Source organism: Antedon bifida, chromosome 11 (assembly GCF_963402885.1).
Source record: "Antedon bifida chromosome 11, ecAntBifi1.1, whole genome shotgun sequence".
Lineage (NCBI taxonomy): Eukaryota > Metazoa > Echinodermata > Crinoidea > Comatulida > Antedonidae > Antedon > Antedon bifida.
The window spans coordinates 332,118-349,804 of NC_136236.1; the positions used below are offsets into that span (position 1 = coordinate 332,118).

The following is a 17,687-nucleotide window of genomic DNA, read 5'->3' on the forward strand; positions in this document are numbered from 1 at the left end:
ATAATTAATAGGTATTTTCAGTTATTTAATTGAAATTCTGGTAATTTTTATTTTAGAATTTATAGACTTAAATACGTTTGCTTGAGTACTAAATATTTTATTAGTACTGCCCTGGATGTGTCAAAGGTCAGATTTGATAAACAAAACGTCAATGACAATTGTGCAGAGGTTTGTGGACGGTGTGGTGATAAGTTTGCAACAAGGTCTTTGGTAATTTTAACATTTACTCAAGAGTCACTGATGGACGACATTTTTTTAGATCTAGAGTGGATCCAATATTAGGCTAAGGAACTCTACTTTTAGTAAACTCATAAGTCAAATCATGATTGAGTAAATTAATTAAATTAGCCCTAGGCCCTACTCCATCCATCATGTGGTCAACTTAAACTAGGCCAGGGCCTACTCAACTAGTACGTAGTTACAGTAGAGACCATCCTCGATGATGAGAGTAACATAATTATATTATTCTAGGCCTGACTTTCTAACACTTGATGTGTGCAAGAAGGCTAACTAAGCCTAAATACCATACAACTACAAGAATGATAGCATTTACCCTTGTTTATTTTTGTTTTAAATGTTTTCAGTTGAAATGCACAAACAATATAGTTATTTTTTCAGATAAAATGATAGGAAAAATGTCACACAAACTTGTCAACAACATATTGACAATTAGGTCTACGACGTCAATATGCAAGTCATCACGATCGGCCATGACACTTGCCCTCAGCAACGCATACATCAACGGTAAATGGGTCCCAGCAGAAGATGGCAGCACGTTTCCAGTTAAGAATCCAGCAAATGGGAAACTGATTTCAGAAGTAGCAGACATGACAGCGAAAGAAACAGAAGCAGCAGTTGAGCATGCAGCTAAAGCATTTAAACAGTGGAAAGACTACACAGCGTTTGTATGTTGTTATTAAGTTTTAAAATATAAGAATACTCAAGGCGGTAGCGAGAGGTTAAAAACAGACGAGGCAGAGATGCTATAAATATAACTATTAATAGAAAATACGACGAGCAGTGTTGGGGGATTGGGGTGGGTTGTGAAAACTGAAAATTTCTAACGAAGCGAGCGCCTCATCTGCCTCATGCTGGCTACGGCCCTGATACTGTACAGATATTAATTGCATCATATTATGAATATAAATATATTTGATTTCAGGATAGGAGTAAACTATTAAAGAAATGGTACACGATAATGACAAAAAACCAAGAAGAACTGGCTCAAATATTGACAGCTGAAAATGTATGTATCCATTTATAATCAATATTTAACTGCTAAAACTCTGTCTACACTATCAAACTAGTTTAACAAAAAAAGTGTGATGTGCCCAAATATGGAAGTGGTATGCTTAAATATAGTAGTGATATGACATCATCATGTCCATATATGGGAACATCATAAAGTTTGATTGTGTAGACAGAGCTAATAGCTGTTCTTGCATTATTACCCTTTATCTTGACAGCTACAGTATGAGTAGCAAATAACTATTAATATTTCCTATTTTAATTATAGGGGAAAACAATTACAGAGGCTAGAGGAGAAATAATGTATGGTACATCATTTGTGGAGTGGTTCGCAGAAGAGGCCAAGAGAGTGTATGGTGATGTGCTGCCCTCTGGGTTCAAGTCCAAGAGGCAACTACATCTCAAACAACCAGTTGGCGTTTGTGGTATAATTACACCAGTATGAACTTAACAATTTTTTATTTTAAGTATATGTCTTAACCCTGATTAAAGACTTTGGTCCCTGAATTTTATTAGTCCCAGAATTTGATTGGTCCCTGAATTTTATTGTTCCCTGGATTTTATTGGTCCCTGGATTTTATTGGTCCCTATTTGCTTGGTCCCTATTTGCATCCAAATTGCACAGAATATAGTGATTTTTAATTAGCAGCCCTATAGATAGTCCTATAAACAAAATCATGTACCATGACTTGTATCTATAACATGTGTTTGTATATTATTGATTGTAGTGGAATTTTCCAAACGCAATGATTCTGAGGAAAGTAGGAGCAGCATTGGCAGCTGGATGCACAGTAGTTGTCAAACCAGCTGAAGACACACCACTCTCGGCTCTTGCTGTTTGTCATGTAAGCTGAAACATTCAATTGATATGAAAAAAAACCAAGAAATTAAAATCATTCCTTTACTTAACAACTATTGGATATGGTAGATTAAAACATATACCACATAATGATGCCTACTTATACCAGAAAATTTAAAACACACTATCAGTATCATTTGGCCATGATAAACTAAATACCAATTGTATCAACTTTTTGTATCTGTAATATATTTTGTAAACTACTGTATGACTAAATCGAACCTCTTGTTACAAGAGTGTTCCTCTGTTTTAAAGGAGAGTAACCAATAAATTATAAGTATCAATGCATACATCTTATCTTATTTCATTTTGCTTTTTAATACAGTATGCGGAACAAGCTGGTATTCCTGCTGGTGTACTCAATGTAGTCACTTGCTCTCATAAGCATGCAGCAGAGGTTGGCAAAGTTCTTTGTAGAAATCCTAAAGTTTCTAAAATATCATTTACAGGGTCAACTGAGACTGGGAAGGTAAGTTACCACAATATGCTGAATATTCATAAGTTGTGTTGTTTGATTATGTCAACTTCTTAAGCTCTGTCTACATTATCAAACTTTATGTGACAAAAAAGTCTGATGTGCCCATATATGGAAATGATGATATCATATCATTACCATATTTGGGCATATCGCTACCATATTTAGTATATTTGTATTCAGATCTTAATGAAGCAGTCTGTGGACACAATGAAGCGTGTTTCGATGGAGCTAGGTGGGAATGCGGCGTTCATCGTGTTTAATTCAGCCGACGTGGATGCTGCAGTAGCGGGTGCTGTTGCCTCAAAGTTTAGAGGAACAGGCCAGGTATTTGAACACCAAGATTCACCTTTCAATTAATTTAAACGCCTACATTCAGGTTGCTAGCCAAATCATAGTTTCATAGTTGAACAGAAAACAAAATTAAGAGCACAATAAATAGTGTTCTTACTACTGATCATAATTAGTATTTTCGTCGTAATTTAATTTCAAATCGCAATCAACAGCTGGGAGCCCGCCATTTACAGACTGGAATACATAAAAAAACGAGACAAAAGAACATTGCCAAAGTTCAAACATTTTGAATATAAATAAATATAAACAGTGAAAGAAAATATCAATAATATAATTAAACCAAATTTTCATTTTTAATTTAACAGACGTGCATAAGTGCAAACCGTTTATTAGTACAAGATCAAGTCTATGACGAGTTCTGTGAGAAACTGACCAAAGCTGTCGAGAAATTTGTTGTAGGCGATGGTTTGGAAGATGGTACTACACATGGACCTTTGATCAATAAAAAGGCAGTAGATAAGGTTAGGTACCCCCATTGATGGAGCTACAGTTATGACAATGGCAACATAACTAGCAAGGTGTATGGCCGAGTGATTAAGACAGTGGAACTGTAATCCATAGCCATAACATCGGCAAGGGTTCGCATGCTGCATTGTTCTGGTGGTAGAACAAGTCTTCTCAGACTGTAGGTCCAGTGTACACACACTTAAAGAACCTAGTACATCTTTTTTTTTGAAGACGAGTAGAGGGGTTACCCCCGGTGAACTAGTTTACACTCAGCCACTGTGTCTTTGACAGTAAGAGAGAGCGCCGTAAGTGGCTGCAGGACAAGACGAGACCCTTAGGGTGAAAGCGCCTTGAGCACTTTAGTGGATATGTGCGTTTTACAAATCTTATAATATATTATTATCCTAATTCCAATTTAAAGTTATTATACTAAAACAATATTTGTTCTATAGGTTGATAAACATGTGAAAGACGCAGTAGTAAAAGGAGGAAAAGTTCTGATTGGTGGAGAACGACTCGCTAAAGGTCCGGCTTTCTACAGTCCAACGGTAATACGCGACATTAACCAAGAAATGGCGGTGTGCAGAGAGGAGACATTTGGCCCTCTAGCACCAGTAATAAAGTAAGACGACACTGTAAACAAATGTATTGACATTTTTTGACCTCCATTAAAATAATGTTATAAAGAAAACATACCTTATACAGATGCAATGCAATTGTTTGATACTCACACTTCACTTAAAGAATGGCTGGGCTGCAAGGTATAAAATATAATGCACATTATATAACAAAACATTATAAAACAACAAATCAATATTGGATTGTTGCATTGAATCCTAAAGCTCTGTCTACACTATTAAACTTTATGTGACAAAAAAATGTGCCCATGTATATGGACATGATGATGTAATACCACTACCATATTTGGGCATATCACCACCATATTTGGGCACATCACACTAGTTTGACAGCGTAGACAGAGCTTTGGAGATGAAGCATTAACTTTGTTCTTTGATTTCTTTGAAGATTTAATGAAGAAAAAGAAGCATTATTAATTGCTAACTCCACCAGGATGGGCCTTGCAGGTTATTTCTACTCACAAGACATCCAACAGATTTGGCGCGTGGCTGAGGACCTAGAGGTCGGAATGGTCGGTATCAACGAATCTGTTATATCCTCAATGAACATTGCCTTCGGGGGAATTAAGGAGTCAGGCTTGGGTAGGGAGGGGTCAAAATATGGTATAGATGAATATCTTAACATTAAGTATGCCTGCTTTGGAGGGTTACATTAATGAAATATCTTAACATTAAGTCTGATTTGCTTAATGATATAGTATTTTTGTAAACATAATTTTACTTCCTATCAGATCAAATCAATATTTAGTGCATCAATATCATGGCACAACAGTGTCTATTATTATTAAAGATGTATTGTCCCCAACAAACATGAAAAATGAAGATTAATTGAATCAGTTATTTTTTGTAGTTTTAATAAAGTTAATCACTTCCGTAGAAAAAAACCGAAAAAAAATAATGTTTTCACTTATAAAATGACAAAATAAATGATCTTCAACCAAAAACCCATTAGCTGGCAGCCAATTTGACCATTTTTTGCTTTAAATTACAGTTTTTTCAGGTAAATACATTTTTTTTCAATCCAATTTTTGGTCAAAGTGTATATTATGTTACATTAAAATTGCATATTCAACTAAAATTTTAAGAATTATTTTTTCAGGGGATAATACATCTTTTGTAAGTAAGAAAATGAAATATGAGGTTCTTTACTTAATTTGAGAATGAAAGACAATTATTAAATTCATACAAATGTTGTAAATTTTAGTTAATTTTTAAGATTAATCATATGAGAAATTAACTTGTAATCATGTATATTATATTAATTTCCCACATTTCGCTTTGTCATCTGAAAGAAAAAAATGTTTATTGCTAAACTAAATAAACCAAGGAATGAAAGTAAGAGCGTTTCTGAGTATTATAATGATTTTATTCCTAACATACACTTTTTAACTATCTATCAGAGCCATTCATTTTTGTGGGTCACATGTGTGATACTGTGTAATATAACATTTTAAAAAAATACAGCCCAAACAATAGGGGGCGGTATAACATAAAATAGGTCAGACCCACAAAAAAATGAATGCCTCTATTAATATTAGCCTATTGGACTGCCCTAGATGAATATGATAAACATTAAAAAATGGGAGCTGAGATTGAGTAAAAAGATCACAATAAAAAACGTCATTTTGCCTTTATGATTTATTGATTTTGAATTTTGTTATTCTTTAAAAAAAATTACAACAAGTTTGGTAAGTTATTTATTTATGATGATTAATTAGGCCTATTAGCCTATTTATTACTACCAGTAAATACAATAGTCTAAGCAAGCTGCTGGGCAGGAACTCATGTAATGTAGGCCATAATAGGCTTAGAGTAGGCGAGCTCTCCTATAGGGGGAGGTATAACATAAAATAGGGTGAATAGGCCAGACCCACCACAAAAGGGAATATGGAACAGTGTGTTGGACGTTGAACTACTTGGTTCGAATTCATTAAGCTTGTCACATTGCTTGTTCCTCTCTCCACCCAGGAGTACAAATGGATACTTGGCATAGGTCAAAACACAACTGCGCTTAACACTCATAGCTGCAACATTTATGTTTGGAAGTATGTTTCCATCGTGTTTGATCCAATACATCACTGGGGTAATAATGTGAAGCGCTTAGAGGCTTTGTGCATTAAGCGCTATGTGAGATGGACGTATCGCTTAGAGGCTTTGTGTATTAAGCGCTATGTGAGATGGACGTATCGCTTAGAGGCTTTGTGCATTAAGCGCTATGTGAGATGGACGTATCGCTTAGAGGCTTTGTGCATTAAGCGCTATGTGAGATGGACGTATCGCTTAGAGGCTTTGTGTATTAAGCGCTATGTGAGATGGAGGTATCGCTTAGAGGCTTTGTGTATTAAGCGCTATGTGAGATGGACGTATCGCTTAGAGGCTTTGTGTATTAAGCGCTATGTGAGATGGACGTATCGCTTAGAGGCTTTGTGTATTAAGCGCTATGTGAGATGGACGTATCGCTTAGAGGCTTTGTGTATTAAGCGCTATGTGAGATGGACGTATCGCTTAGAGGCTTTGTGTATTAAGCGCTATGTGAGATGGACGTATCGCTTAGAGGCTTTGTGTATTAAGCGCTATGTGAGATGGACGTAGCGCTTAGAGGCTTTGTGTATTAAGCGCTATGTGAGATGGACGTATCGCTTAGAGGCTTTGTGTATTAAGCGCTATGTGAGATGGACGTAGCGCTTAGAGGCTTTGTGTATTAAGCGCTATGTGAGATGGACGTATCGCTTAGAGGCTTTGTGCATTAAGCGCTATGTGAGATGGACGTATCGCTTAGAGGCTTTGTGTATTAAGCGCTATGTGAGATGGACGTATCGCTTAGAGGCTTTGTGTATTAAGCGCTATGTGAGATGGAGGTATCGCTTAGAGGCTTTGTGTATTAAGCGCTATGTGAGATGGACGTATCGCTTAGATGCTTTGTGTATTAAGCGCTATGTGAGATGGACGTATCGCTTAGAGGCTTTGTGTATTAAGCGCTATGTGAGATGGACGTATCGCTTAGAGGCTTTGTGTATTAAGCGCTATGTGAGATGGACGTAGCGCTTAGAGGCTTTGTGTATTAAGCGCTATGTGAGATGGACGTATCGCTTAGAGGCTTTGTGCATTAAGCGCTATGTGAGATGGACGTATCGCTTAGAGGCTTTGTGTATTAAGCGCTATGTGAGATGGACGTATCGCTTAGAGGCTTTGTGTATTAAGCGCTATGTGAGATGGAGGTATCGCTTAGAGGCTTTGTGTATTAAGCGCTATGTGAGATGGACGTATCGCTTAGAGGCTTTGTGTATTAAGCGCTATGTGAGATGGAGGTATCGCTTAGAGGCTTTGTGTATTAAGCGCTATGTGAGATGGACGTATCGCTTAGAGGCTTTGTGTATTAAGCGCTATGTGAGATGGAGGTATCGCTTAGAGGCTTTGTGTATTAAGCGCTATGTGAGATGGACGTATCGCTTAGAGGCTTTGTGCATTAAGCGCTATGTGAGATGGACGTATCGCTTAGAGGCTTTGTGTATTAAGCGCTATGTGAGATGGACGTATCGCTTAGAGGCTTTGTGTATTAAGCGCTATGTGAGATGGACGTATCGCTTAGAGGCTTTGTGCATTAAGCTCTATGTGAGATGGACGTATCGCTTAGAGGCTTTGTGCATTAAGCGCTATGTGAGATGGACGTATCGCTTAGAGGCTTTGTGTATTAAGCGCTATGTGAGATGGACGTATCGCTTAGAGGCTTTGTGCATTAAGCGCTATGTGAGATGGACGTATCGCTTAGAGGCTTTGTGTATTAAGCGCTATGTGAGATGGACGTATCGCTTAGAGGCTTTGTGTATTAAGCGCTATGTGAGATGGAGGTATCGCTTAGAGGCTTTGTGTATTAAGCGCTATGTGAGATGGACGTATCGCTTAGAGGCTTTGTGTATTAAGCGCTATGTGAGATGGACGTATCGCTTAGAGGCTTTGTGCATTAAGCGCTATGTGAGATGGACGTATTATTATAAAGGCAAAACACCTTGCTAAACCAGCATGATATTAATCCATATTAAAATTCTTTTTTTTAAATTTCTAATGATTTAGTTGTTGAAGACATTATTATATAAATATTTTTACAAGCTATAACTGATCTTTCATTTAAAATAAGTCATTTATTTTCACTTTCAGACATAAAAATGTTTGGGAAATTGTCACAAAAATTAGTCAACATATTGACAGTTATGCCATTTTTTAACTATCTATAATCGGAGCCATTAAAGACCCCTTCCCTGCAATTTTGGACGTTTTTTGGAAAATAATACATATATATCACTTTAAAAACATTAAACCATGTCATTCCTTGTCTTAAATATACGTTTTATGGTAAATTATGATAAAAAGTGTGAAACAATGCACTACCTAAGTAGCTAGCGTCGATCGACCTCTCGTGGACGGTCGTAGGCCTAGCCTAGCTAGGCTTATTTTTGTAGGCCTAGCTGGTAAACATCGGTAACGTACGAACATCGTACGCTAGCTATATACCTAGCCTGACGTTGTATAGTTGCTGCATTAATTGTCTTTCTTTTTTTGCCAGACTCCGTTGATACAAATTGGGGAAAACCCGGTATTTTCGCTGAAAAGTTAGGAGTCTTCCATTTGTTTTGGCCTCACGATCGATCGAAAAGTGGGCGAATTACAGGTGAAAAACAAAAATATCAATCCGCGCGCAATGCATTTTGGGATTTATAGCGGGCCGCTATAATTATTAGAATCGACTTATTTTTCACATTTTTAACCGTTTAAAGACGAAAAAAGTTATCGCAATAGGACCATATAGTATTATTTTTACATTAAATATAGTTTGTGATCTTAAATTAGATCTAAAAAACGTAGGGAAGGGGGCTTTAATTTTTGTGGGTCTGACAACATGATATGTGTTATATACACATAACTGTGTATATAACATTTAAAAATACATCCCAAACAATTCATTCTGTAGTGTGTTGTAGTATGATTTTATCATGATTTATAACATGATTTTAAAGTACACTTCTGATGCTTTATTGTCAATGCATTTAGTACTTAAAAAGTAAAAAAACCAAAGTTTCTAGTGGTATATAGTGATAATAAATCTCCAGAAAGCAATTTATTCGGATAAATACGGTAAGTTACTTCTAGCATTCTGAAAAGAACTGTTGTGTTTGACGTTTCTATCAATGTTTGATCATCCTCAGGGGTCAACAATATTTTCTAGTATTATTATAATCATTAATTATTAATTACAAACAGTAAAGGATTTGTTGTAATTGCTATGAAACCATTGAGACCAAAGTTACCTTGCCGTGACCAGTGGTAAGCTATGACTGATCTTTCATTTAAAATAAGTCATTTATTTTCACTTTCAGACATAAAAATGTTTGGGAAATTGTCACACAAATTAGTCAACATATTGACAGTTAGGTGTTCGTCAATATGCAAGTCATCACGATCGGCCATGACACTTTCCCTCGGCAACGGATACATCAACGGTAAATGGGTCCCAGCAGAAGATGGCAGCACATTTCCCGTTAGGAATCCAGCAAATGGGAAACTGATTTCAGAAGTAGCAGATATGAGAGCAAACGAAACAACAACAGCAGTTGAGCATGCAGCTAAGGCATTCAAACAGTGGAAAGACTACACAGCCTTTGTATGTTATGTTTAAAACAACTCAAAATACAAATGGTTATAGATAAACATAATTTACATCAAAGTATAAAAATCAATAATTTAATTTCAGGATAGGAGTAAACTTTTAAAGAAATGGTACACGATAATGGTAAACAATCAAGAAGAACTGGCTCAAATATTGACAGCTGAAAATGTAAGTACAATAATAAGAGACCGTACCATTGCTCAACTGTTAATTGTTAGATGTTGCAATTGTTGGTACCTTATCTTGATTTGATTTGAATACATATGGAAAATTATTCTAAAAAAATACGTACAAAGTGATAACAACAACTACTACTGACAATGACATACAGAGAAATACATTTATAGAATAATTTCCAAGATTAGCCTATTTCCATTGATGGTTATGAGTAATAATTATTACTTGCTATTTTTTATATTTATAGGGAAAAATAATTAAAGAGGCCAGGAAGGAAATAGTGTATGGTACATCATTTGTGGAGTGGTTTGCAGAAGAAGCCAAAAGAGTGTATGGTGATGTACTGCCCTCTATATTTAAGTCCAAGAGGCAACTTCATTTCAAACAGCCAGTTGGAGTGTGTGGCATAATTACACCAGTATGAACTTAACAATTCTATATTTTAAGTAATGATAGTCCAAGCGGCAACTTCATCTCAAACAGCCAGTTGGAGTGTGTGGCATAATTACACCACTACGAAATAAACAATTCTATATTTTAAGTAATGATTCAGCATTTGTTTGGTCCCTATTTAACTTTTTTTTCATTCAGACTAATTGGCAGTCCTGTAGTGGCAGTTATGTACAATACATTTTCTATACAACATGTGCATGTTTATTATTGATTACAGTGGAACGTTCCAAATGCGATGATGCTAAGGAAAGTCGGAGCAGCATTGGCCGCTGGATGTACGGTAGTTGTCAAACCAGCAGAAGACACACCACTCTCGGCTCTTGCTGTTTGTCATGTAAGCTGAAACAAGTGATATCAAGGATGTAAAAATACAATCTGTGAATTAAGTTTAAATCACCCCTCTTCTCTCTTAACGTCTGCTGCTAATATAAATTATTCAGTGACTCTAAATGTATTGTTTAAAGATAGTTTATTTGTCTGTATAAAGATAATGGCAAATTGTTTGTTACATCAATTAATTATTTCATACTACCTATCTATCATTGCATTTTACTTTTGAAATCATAGTATGCAGAAGAAGCAGGTATTCCTGCTGGTGTACTGAATGTAGTGACTTGCTCTGAAAAGCATGCAGCAGAGGTTGGCAAAGTTCTTTGTGAAAATCCTAAAGTTTCTAAAATATCATTTACAGGGTCAACTGAGACTGGGAAGGTAAGTTAGAAAATGGTAATCAACTATATCATTCAAATTATTAGAATGATTAATGAATGAATGTAAGAACTGGTCTTGTGGATTATGTTTGGATGACTATTTTTAACTTGCTATATTTGTATTCAGATCTTAATGAAGCAGTCTGTGGACACAATGAAGCGTGTTTCAATGGAGCTAGGTGGGAATGCGGCGTTCATCGTGTTTAATTCAGCCGACGTGGATGCTGCAGTAGCAGGTGCTGTTGCTGCAAAGTTTAGAGGAACAGGCCAGGTATTTGAACACCAAGATTCACCTTTTATTTATTTATTTTTATTTTATTTAATTTTCAGGCACACATACATGACAACACAGCGGTGCAGCACCCTGAGGATTGCCATGAGTGCAAAGCACTATCGAGATGGCTCTCCATATACTGCACTAGAACATATAAGACAAACATATACACAAGATGCTCTACATAGACAAAGACTTATTATTAAGTCTTTGGGAGTGGAGTTGTAAATTGTCATGAGAAAAAAAACCCTGACATATGACAGGACTTGAACCCAGGACCCTTAGATTGGTAGCCAAGCATCATAACCACCAAGCCACAGCTCCACTCCACCTTTAAAATTTCTATCCAAATCTTGCAAAGCATTAAGCAGCTTTTAAAGAAAAATAAAAACCAATAAATAAATAACAGTGGTGTTTGCTTTTAACTTTTGGTACTTTGTTTTAACCCTAACAAAATTTAATTCAACAGACATGTATAAGTCCAAACCGTTTATTAGTACAAGACCAAGTCTATGATGAGTTCTGCGAGAAACTGACCAAAGTTGTTGAGAAGTTTGTTGTAGGAGATGGTTTAGATGATGGTACTACACTTGGACCTTTGATCAATGAAAAGGCAGTAGATAAGGTAGTACATAGATAAGTTTATCAATTTGGTCATGATCAGTATATAAACCTTGAAACCTGGACTAATTAATGCTGAAAATCATTCATGAAAACTAACCCTAACCCATCTTAAATGTAATATCACTGAAAGCCGAATATCTTGTCCACAAAAGTATCTGCTCCAAGCACACTTGGTCATTTATTGTAAGTGTATTTCAGTGACCAAGTTTTTATAGTTAATAACAAACTTATCTCACAATATATATTTTATAGGTTGATAGACATGTGAAAGACGCGGTAGAAAAAGGAGGAAAAGTTCTGATTGGTGGAGAACGACTCGCTAAAGGTCCGGCTTTCTACAGTCCAACGGTAATACGCGACATTAATCAAGAAATGGCGGTGTGCAGAGAGGAGACATTTGGCCCTCTAGTACCAGTTATAAAGTAAGACACTAAACCAGATGTAAATATTGTATGCAAATACACAAGGAGACATGAGTGGGCTCTTATAAACTCTACACATACATCATTTTACATTATAAACAAAACATAATACAGGTACTGTATAGAAAAAAAAGAGTGTAAATACAGTATTTGTAAAAAATGTAAAATATTGACTCTTTCCTTTTATTTCTTTAAGATTTAAAGAAGAAAAAGAAGCACTATTAATTGCCAACTCCACCAGGATGGGCCTTGCAGGTTATTTCTACTCACAAGACATCCAACAGATTTGGCGCGTGGCTGAGGACCTAGAGGTCGGAATGGTCGGTATCAACGAATCTGCAATAAATGCTACAAACAGTGCCTTCGGGGGAATTAAGGAGTCAGGCTTGGGTATTGAGGGATCAAAATATGGTATAGATGAATATCTTAACATTAAGTATGCCTGCTTTGGAGGGTTACATTAAGAGAACATCATAACATTAAGTATGCTTGCTTTGGAGGGTTACATTAAGAGAACATCATAACATTAAGTATGCCTGCTTTGGAGGGTTACATTAAGAGAACATCATAACATTAAGTATGCCTGCTTTGGAGGGTTACATTAAGAGAACATCATAACATTAAGTATGCTTGCTTTGGAGGGTTACATTAAGAGAACATCATAACATTAAGTATGCCTGCTTTGGAGGGTTACATTAAGAGAACATCATAACATTAAGTATGCCTGCTTTGGAGGGTTACATTAAGAGAACATCATAACATTAAGTATGCTTGCTTTGGAGGGTTACATTAAGAGAACATCATAACATTAAGTATGCCTGCTTTGGAGGGTTACATTAAGAGAACATCATAACATTAAGTATGCTTGCTTTGGAGGGTTACATTAAGAGAACATCATAACATTAAGTATGCTTGCTTTGGAGGGTTACATTAAGAGAACATCATAACATTAAGTATGCCTGCTTTGGAGGGTTACATTAAGAGAACATCATAACATTAAGTATGCCTGCTTTGGAGGGTTACATTAAGAGAACATCATAACATACTATAATATTTTTATAAAGTGTTAACAGACTTTCGTGCTTCCATATTTCACAGTATTATCAATGAGGTTTAAAGTAATGTTATAGTTTAACATTTAAGAAATTATGTACATATTTAATTTAAGATAACAATCACGGGACTATTTAACCTCTTTAGTAATTTAAAACATTACATATAATATATATATATACATTTGCCAGGTTTAGATTAATGTTTTAGGTTCACTTGATTCTTCTTCTTACAGATCTTTTACTTATTAAATGCAGTATTGTTTTTGTTGGATCCATTCAGTTCAAATAAGTATTATTTAGTACTTTCATTAAAAATTGTAAATCATGGAAAGACAGATGATTATTTAAATAAATTCACATTGAGACATGTAGTTTATTGTAGTTTTGGTAAAAGTTCGTTGGAAAACACCTTGAGGAGGAAGCAAATATCTGTTCCATAATTATGTACATTTTCTTTAAAGTCCTGTGTCCTCACAATTTGTTCCTTCACAATTTGTACTATCACATTTTTTTTCATTTGTTTCTTGTTTGTTTGTTGTATCTTCCTTTTTATTTTCTTCCTTTTTATTTTCTTCCTTTTTATTTTCTCCCTTTTTAGTATCTTCCTGTTTAGGATCTACCAATAATGTAATTCCAATTCCACTTTCATCTACATGTTTAGACTTCTTTAACATTTTCTTTCCACGACTTTTTCCTTTTGATTTGCCAAAGGATGCCGGAGCAGTTTCACATTCGTCCACCACTGAACAACTTGCATCATGAGGCGGTATGAATAATTTTAAAACGCTCGATTTTTTCTTTAACAATCGTGAAGACTTTGTCGGAGTGGTGATGTAGTTTTGTTGCTGCGTATTAACTTTAACCTCAGATGTTACAAGCGGAGATATCGTTACAGGAAAAACTGGTGAATTTGGCGATGATGCATCCATTGACCGGTTATTTGGAGACGTCTTCTTCCAGAATCGCGCTAAAGGTGACAGAACACCGTTAGCAACACCTGAAGAATCTGGAGTACTTTGCGACGAGCTTTGCCGCGAGTCTGTTGACAACTTAACAGGCGCCATAACTCCAGGTACAATAACCGGAGTCGAGGGTGATGACGTTGAACTGTTAGGTGTGCTGCACCACCCAGGTAAAATCACTGGGGTTGAAGGCGTTGAGAAGCCTGGAGTCTGGTCACTGGTTCCCGTCGGTGGTTGGTAGTACCCCGGTACAAATATTGTGGTGTTTGGTAAAGAGTAGGAACGCTTGTCTTTGAGGTCGTGTTGCACGTGCGATACTAAGTAACCAGGTAAGACGACAGGCGTTCCTGGTGAACCATTCTGCCAATCTTCGTAATTTGGTGGAATGTCCAGATCGGCCATTATACGTGAATTCTGGTCCAATGACTGCTGGCGGTTTGCATCTGTCAAAGAAATTGAATTTTTAAATTATACACAATAAAGAAAAGTCTGTCACGTAAATAAAAATATAATAAAAGTATTCTTTTTTCCTCCAGGAGTTAAATTAATCTATTAGGGCAATCTTTTGTATCTAGTTTGCTTCGACCTTTGTTTTTATTGTTTTTCTGCACACACATAAAATTTACAATGAAAGAACAAAAATACATTAGTAAAAAAAAGTGGTCAGAAGGAGGGCAAACTAAGTTTGGAGTTAAATGGATCTATTAAAGCAAAGTTTTATCTAGAATGAACTTAATTAATGTGTACTTACGAACACTGACCCATCGGTTAAGTACATCAAGTGAAATGCCCTCATTTTCAATTTGTCGTTTACGTTTATACCAAATAAAAAGCCAACACAGACCATTGATCATAAAGAAAATGATAGCACCGATTACGATTATTATCTCCAGTGTTTTAGATGCTGTGTTTTCAGAAACTTCATCTGAAAAAGGAAGTGCGAGATATTATCATCTGATGAGAGAAAAACAAAAGTTAAGTTTCTCTAGTATTTTCCCTATTACTACATTACAACACATGTTTCAGCAATCTAAAAATTATTTGTTTTTAATTTTTCAACAAAACAAACATCTTTTTGTCCCTTTTTTTTTATCCTAAACATATTAATTTGGTCCATGCATAAACTGAGAAATTTCGCGTCTTCAAACTTCTATCAAGTTCAAGTTGTGACCAAACAATAGAGGGACTATAATTACTCTTTAAAACACAACCAACCATTAGGGGGCGCTATAACGTTACCAATAAGTTGATGACAAATCGCGTATAGACCACCGTTAAATACTTAGGACTATAAACATTTTTTAATTGCGTAATTGTTTTGCTGAGGCGTTGTGTCGGTTTGTGGCGATCGTCGTATCTAAAAACTACGCGTTCGTTTACATAGAGGTTGCTGCGTTGATGCGTACTGCGTGCAAATCACGCGTGAAACGTATGTGTTTTTTTTGTGTGCTAGAACAAAAGAGTAATTAATGTTGAAAGTGAATATTAAAACGACCATAAAAATAAGGAAAAGATAATCGCATTCGAAATGTGAACAAATAGTTTATGTATTATTTCCTGCAGGTTTTGACTGTCATTTCCTTTCTACTGTGTGTAACCGAGGCCATGACAATTCGTTGGAAATTTGTATTGGAAAATACACAAACGTTAACATGATCGATAGATCTAGATTTTTTTCTGAAAATTATATTGAGGTTGTTGTGTAGCTTGGATAAAATAGCAGCGTCGACTTACCAGTGTACTGGCACGTGCTCCCTTTGAACCCTGAGGCACAAAAGCACAACCCAGACGATGTACATGTACCCCCATTCTCACAAAAACATTCCCTATCACCCATCTTTTCGAAATCTTCCTAGAAAAATTAAAAATTGGAAAAATTCAAAATATTAGAAAAAAATATATACTAAACCACAAACACAACTACTTTATATGCCACCAAAACTGTCGTAAAAACGAATTAAAGTAAATATTATAATGCAAAAGTAGGCCATGTATAACCTATCGTGTATACCGACATAATATTTTACGTCTAATAAAGAAATATTGAAAGTTAAATGGGATCTGGTAAAAAAAAAAAAAAATTTAAATGTCTAGCAATCGTTTTAAACAGGTATAAATAAATTACTTATAATTTACAAACGAAGTAATACATTTATCTCTGGATTTTCTTTACGTCTAGGCCTAAATAACGAAATATCGAAATTCATAGACGAGCTCCAGAAAAGTTTTTAAAATACTTCGATTTTATAAAAATATTTAACATAAATAAAATTGTACTTACCAAAACAGTAATAAATGTACTTTCTCTCGAAAAAAAAACCAGCTAAAATAAATTCGAGGGTAGTTGTAGCAGTGCAGCTCGTCTGAAGTTATTTAAATTGATTTGAGACTAGTCGTTACACGTTGTGCAATACAATGTTGTCATTGCTAGAAAAAGAACTCGTTTAACGAATAAAGGAAGGCTGCTTCCTTCTGTAATGACGTTTAAAATACGGTTACTTATCTGACTACTGTACGATACTTTTTAAAGCCTTCAGATCCGGAAGTTAGTGTGTTTCTATAAAAAGTTTTCGTGTTATGGACGGTCTACGTGGGCTTGTAAATGTATTTATAGAACTGTCTTAATTTTTGTAAATTTTTAAATTAGGTTTAAAAGTACGGAATATTAATTTTTGATTAACAATTGAATTTGTAATTTAAAGTTTTTCAGAAAAAGTTATATTCTGTGATTTTCAATTTTCAACAATTTAAAATTATGACTATAAAACGTAAACATCTTACAAACAATCTAAAGCACAGTATGACGATTTAAAATATTTCGTAGTTTGTTTTCTCATAATGTGTGTATTAATTCAATTAGTAAGGATGATTGATATAACCAGGAAGGGTGAAATTACACTCGCGTATTCAAAAATGACAAAACACAAACGATATCTGCATGTCGTGATACAATCAATTTGGATTATAGCGCCACCTATTTATTGTCTTGACATATTCCGATTCAAGTTCCATATGATTGAAATCGATCAGCTATTAGAGTCATGCTAATTAACAAGTTATTTTTTAAGACCTTTAATGATTTAAGCACTGCCCAGCAATTTAAGTCCACGAATTGTACTCCAAAAATTATCTCGCGTGCTATGCGTGGCAAATCTAATCTTATGTTTAACCATATTTCAACGTTCATTATGCACCGCTGATATCATACATAATAGTCTAATAATTCTAAGACGCTAATATCGAACTTCTAAATTCATTTCTGCGGTTGATGATTCAATGGTTACGTAGTCTGCAATTACGTTCATTGATGGATTCCCTGCCGTCTGA

The 17,687-nt window shown here is 35.4% G+C and overlaps 3 protein-coding genes and 1 pseudogene across 4 annotated transcripts; 3 read left to right on the top strand and 1 right to left on the bottom strand.

Moving 5' to 3' along the window:
* Positions 1-164: 164 nt before the first annotated feature.
* LOC144855650 (succinate-semialdehyde dehydrogenase, mitochondrial-like) lies at positions 165-2,902 on the top strand. The gene is made up of 7 exons (XM_078713561.1): positions 165-210; positions 619-905; positions 1,163-1,246; positions 1,517-1,687; positions 1,977-2,088; positions 2,433-2,576; positions 2,766-2,902. Exons 2-6 carry the CDS (start codon positions 624-626, stop codon positions 2,489-2,491), a joined length of 708 nt encoding a protein of 235 aa, XP_078569687.1. The 5' UTR covers positions 165-210; positions 619-623; the 3' UTR covers positions 2,492-2,576; positions 2,766-2,902.
* On the top strand, positions 2,772-4,009 carry LOC144856155 (uncharacterized; annotated as a pseudogene).
* A 664-nt stretch (positions 4,010-4,673) lies between these two features.
* On the top strand, positions 4,674-13,802 carry LOC144855645 (succinate-semialdehyde dehydrogenase, mitochondrial-like). Of its 2 annotated transcripts, none has more exons than XM_078713557.1 (10): positions 4,674-5,709; positions 9,394-9,677; positions 9,768-9,851; positions 10,108-10,278; positions 10,531-10,647; positions 10,881-11,024; positions 11,151-11,294; positions 11,767-11,922; positions 12,174-12,343; positions 12,540-13,801. In XM_078713557.1, the coding sequence occupies exons 2-10, from the start codon at positions 9,402-9,404 to the stop codon at positions 12,805-12,807; spliced, it is 1,530 nt and encodes a 509-aa protein (XP_078569683.1). In that variant the 5' UTR covers positions 4,674-5,709; positions 9,394-9,401; the 3' UTR covers positions 12,808-13,801. The 2 variants fall into 2 exon arrangements, with proteins under 2 accessions (XP_078569683.1, XP_078569682.1); XM_078713556.1 differs by lacking the exon at positions 4,674-5,709 and adding an exon at positions 5,950-6,066 and having other exon boundaries at positions 12,540-13,802.
* LOC144855648 (uncharacterized) lies at positions 13,695-16,207 on the bottom strand. Its single transcript, XM_078713559.1, has 3 exons — positions 16,095-16,207; positions 15,112-15,285; positions 13,695-14,803 (listed from the first exon to the last, which is right to left on the bottom strand). Exons 1-3 carry the CDS (start codon positions 16,195-16,197, stop codon positions 13,854-13,856), a joined length of 1,227 nt encoding a protein of 408 aa, XP_078569685.1. The 5' UTR covers positions 16,198-16,207; the 3' UTR covers positions 13,695-13,853.
* Positions 16,208-17,687: the final 1,480 nt, after the last annotated feature.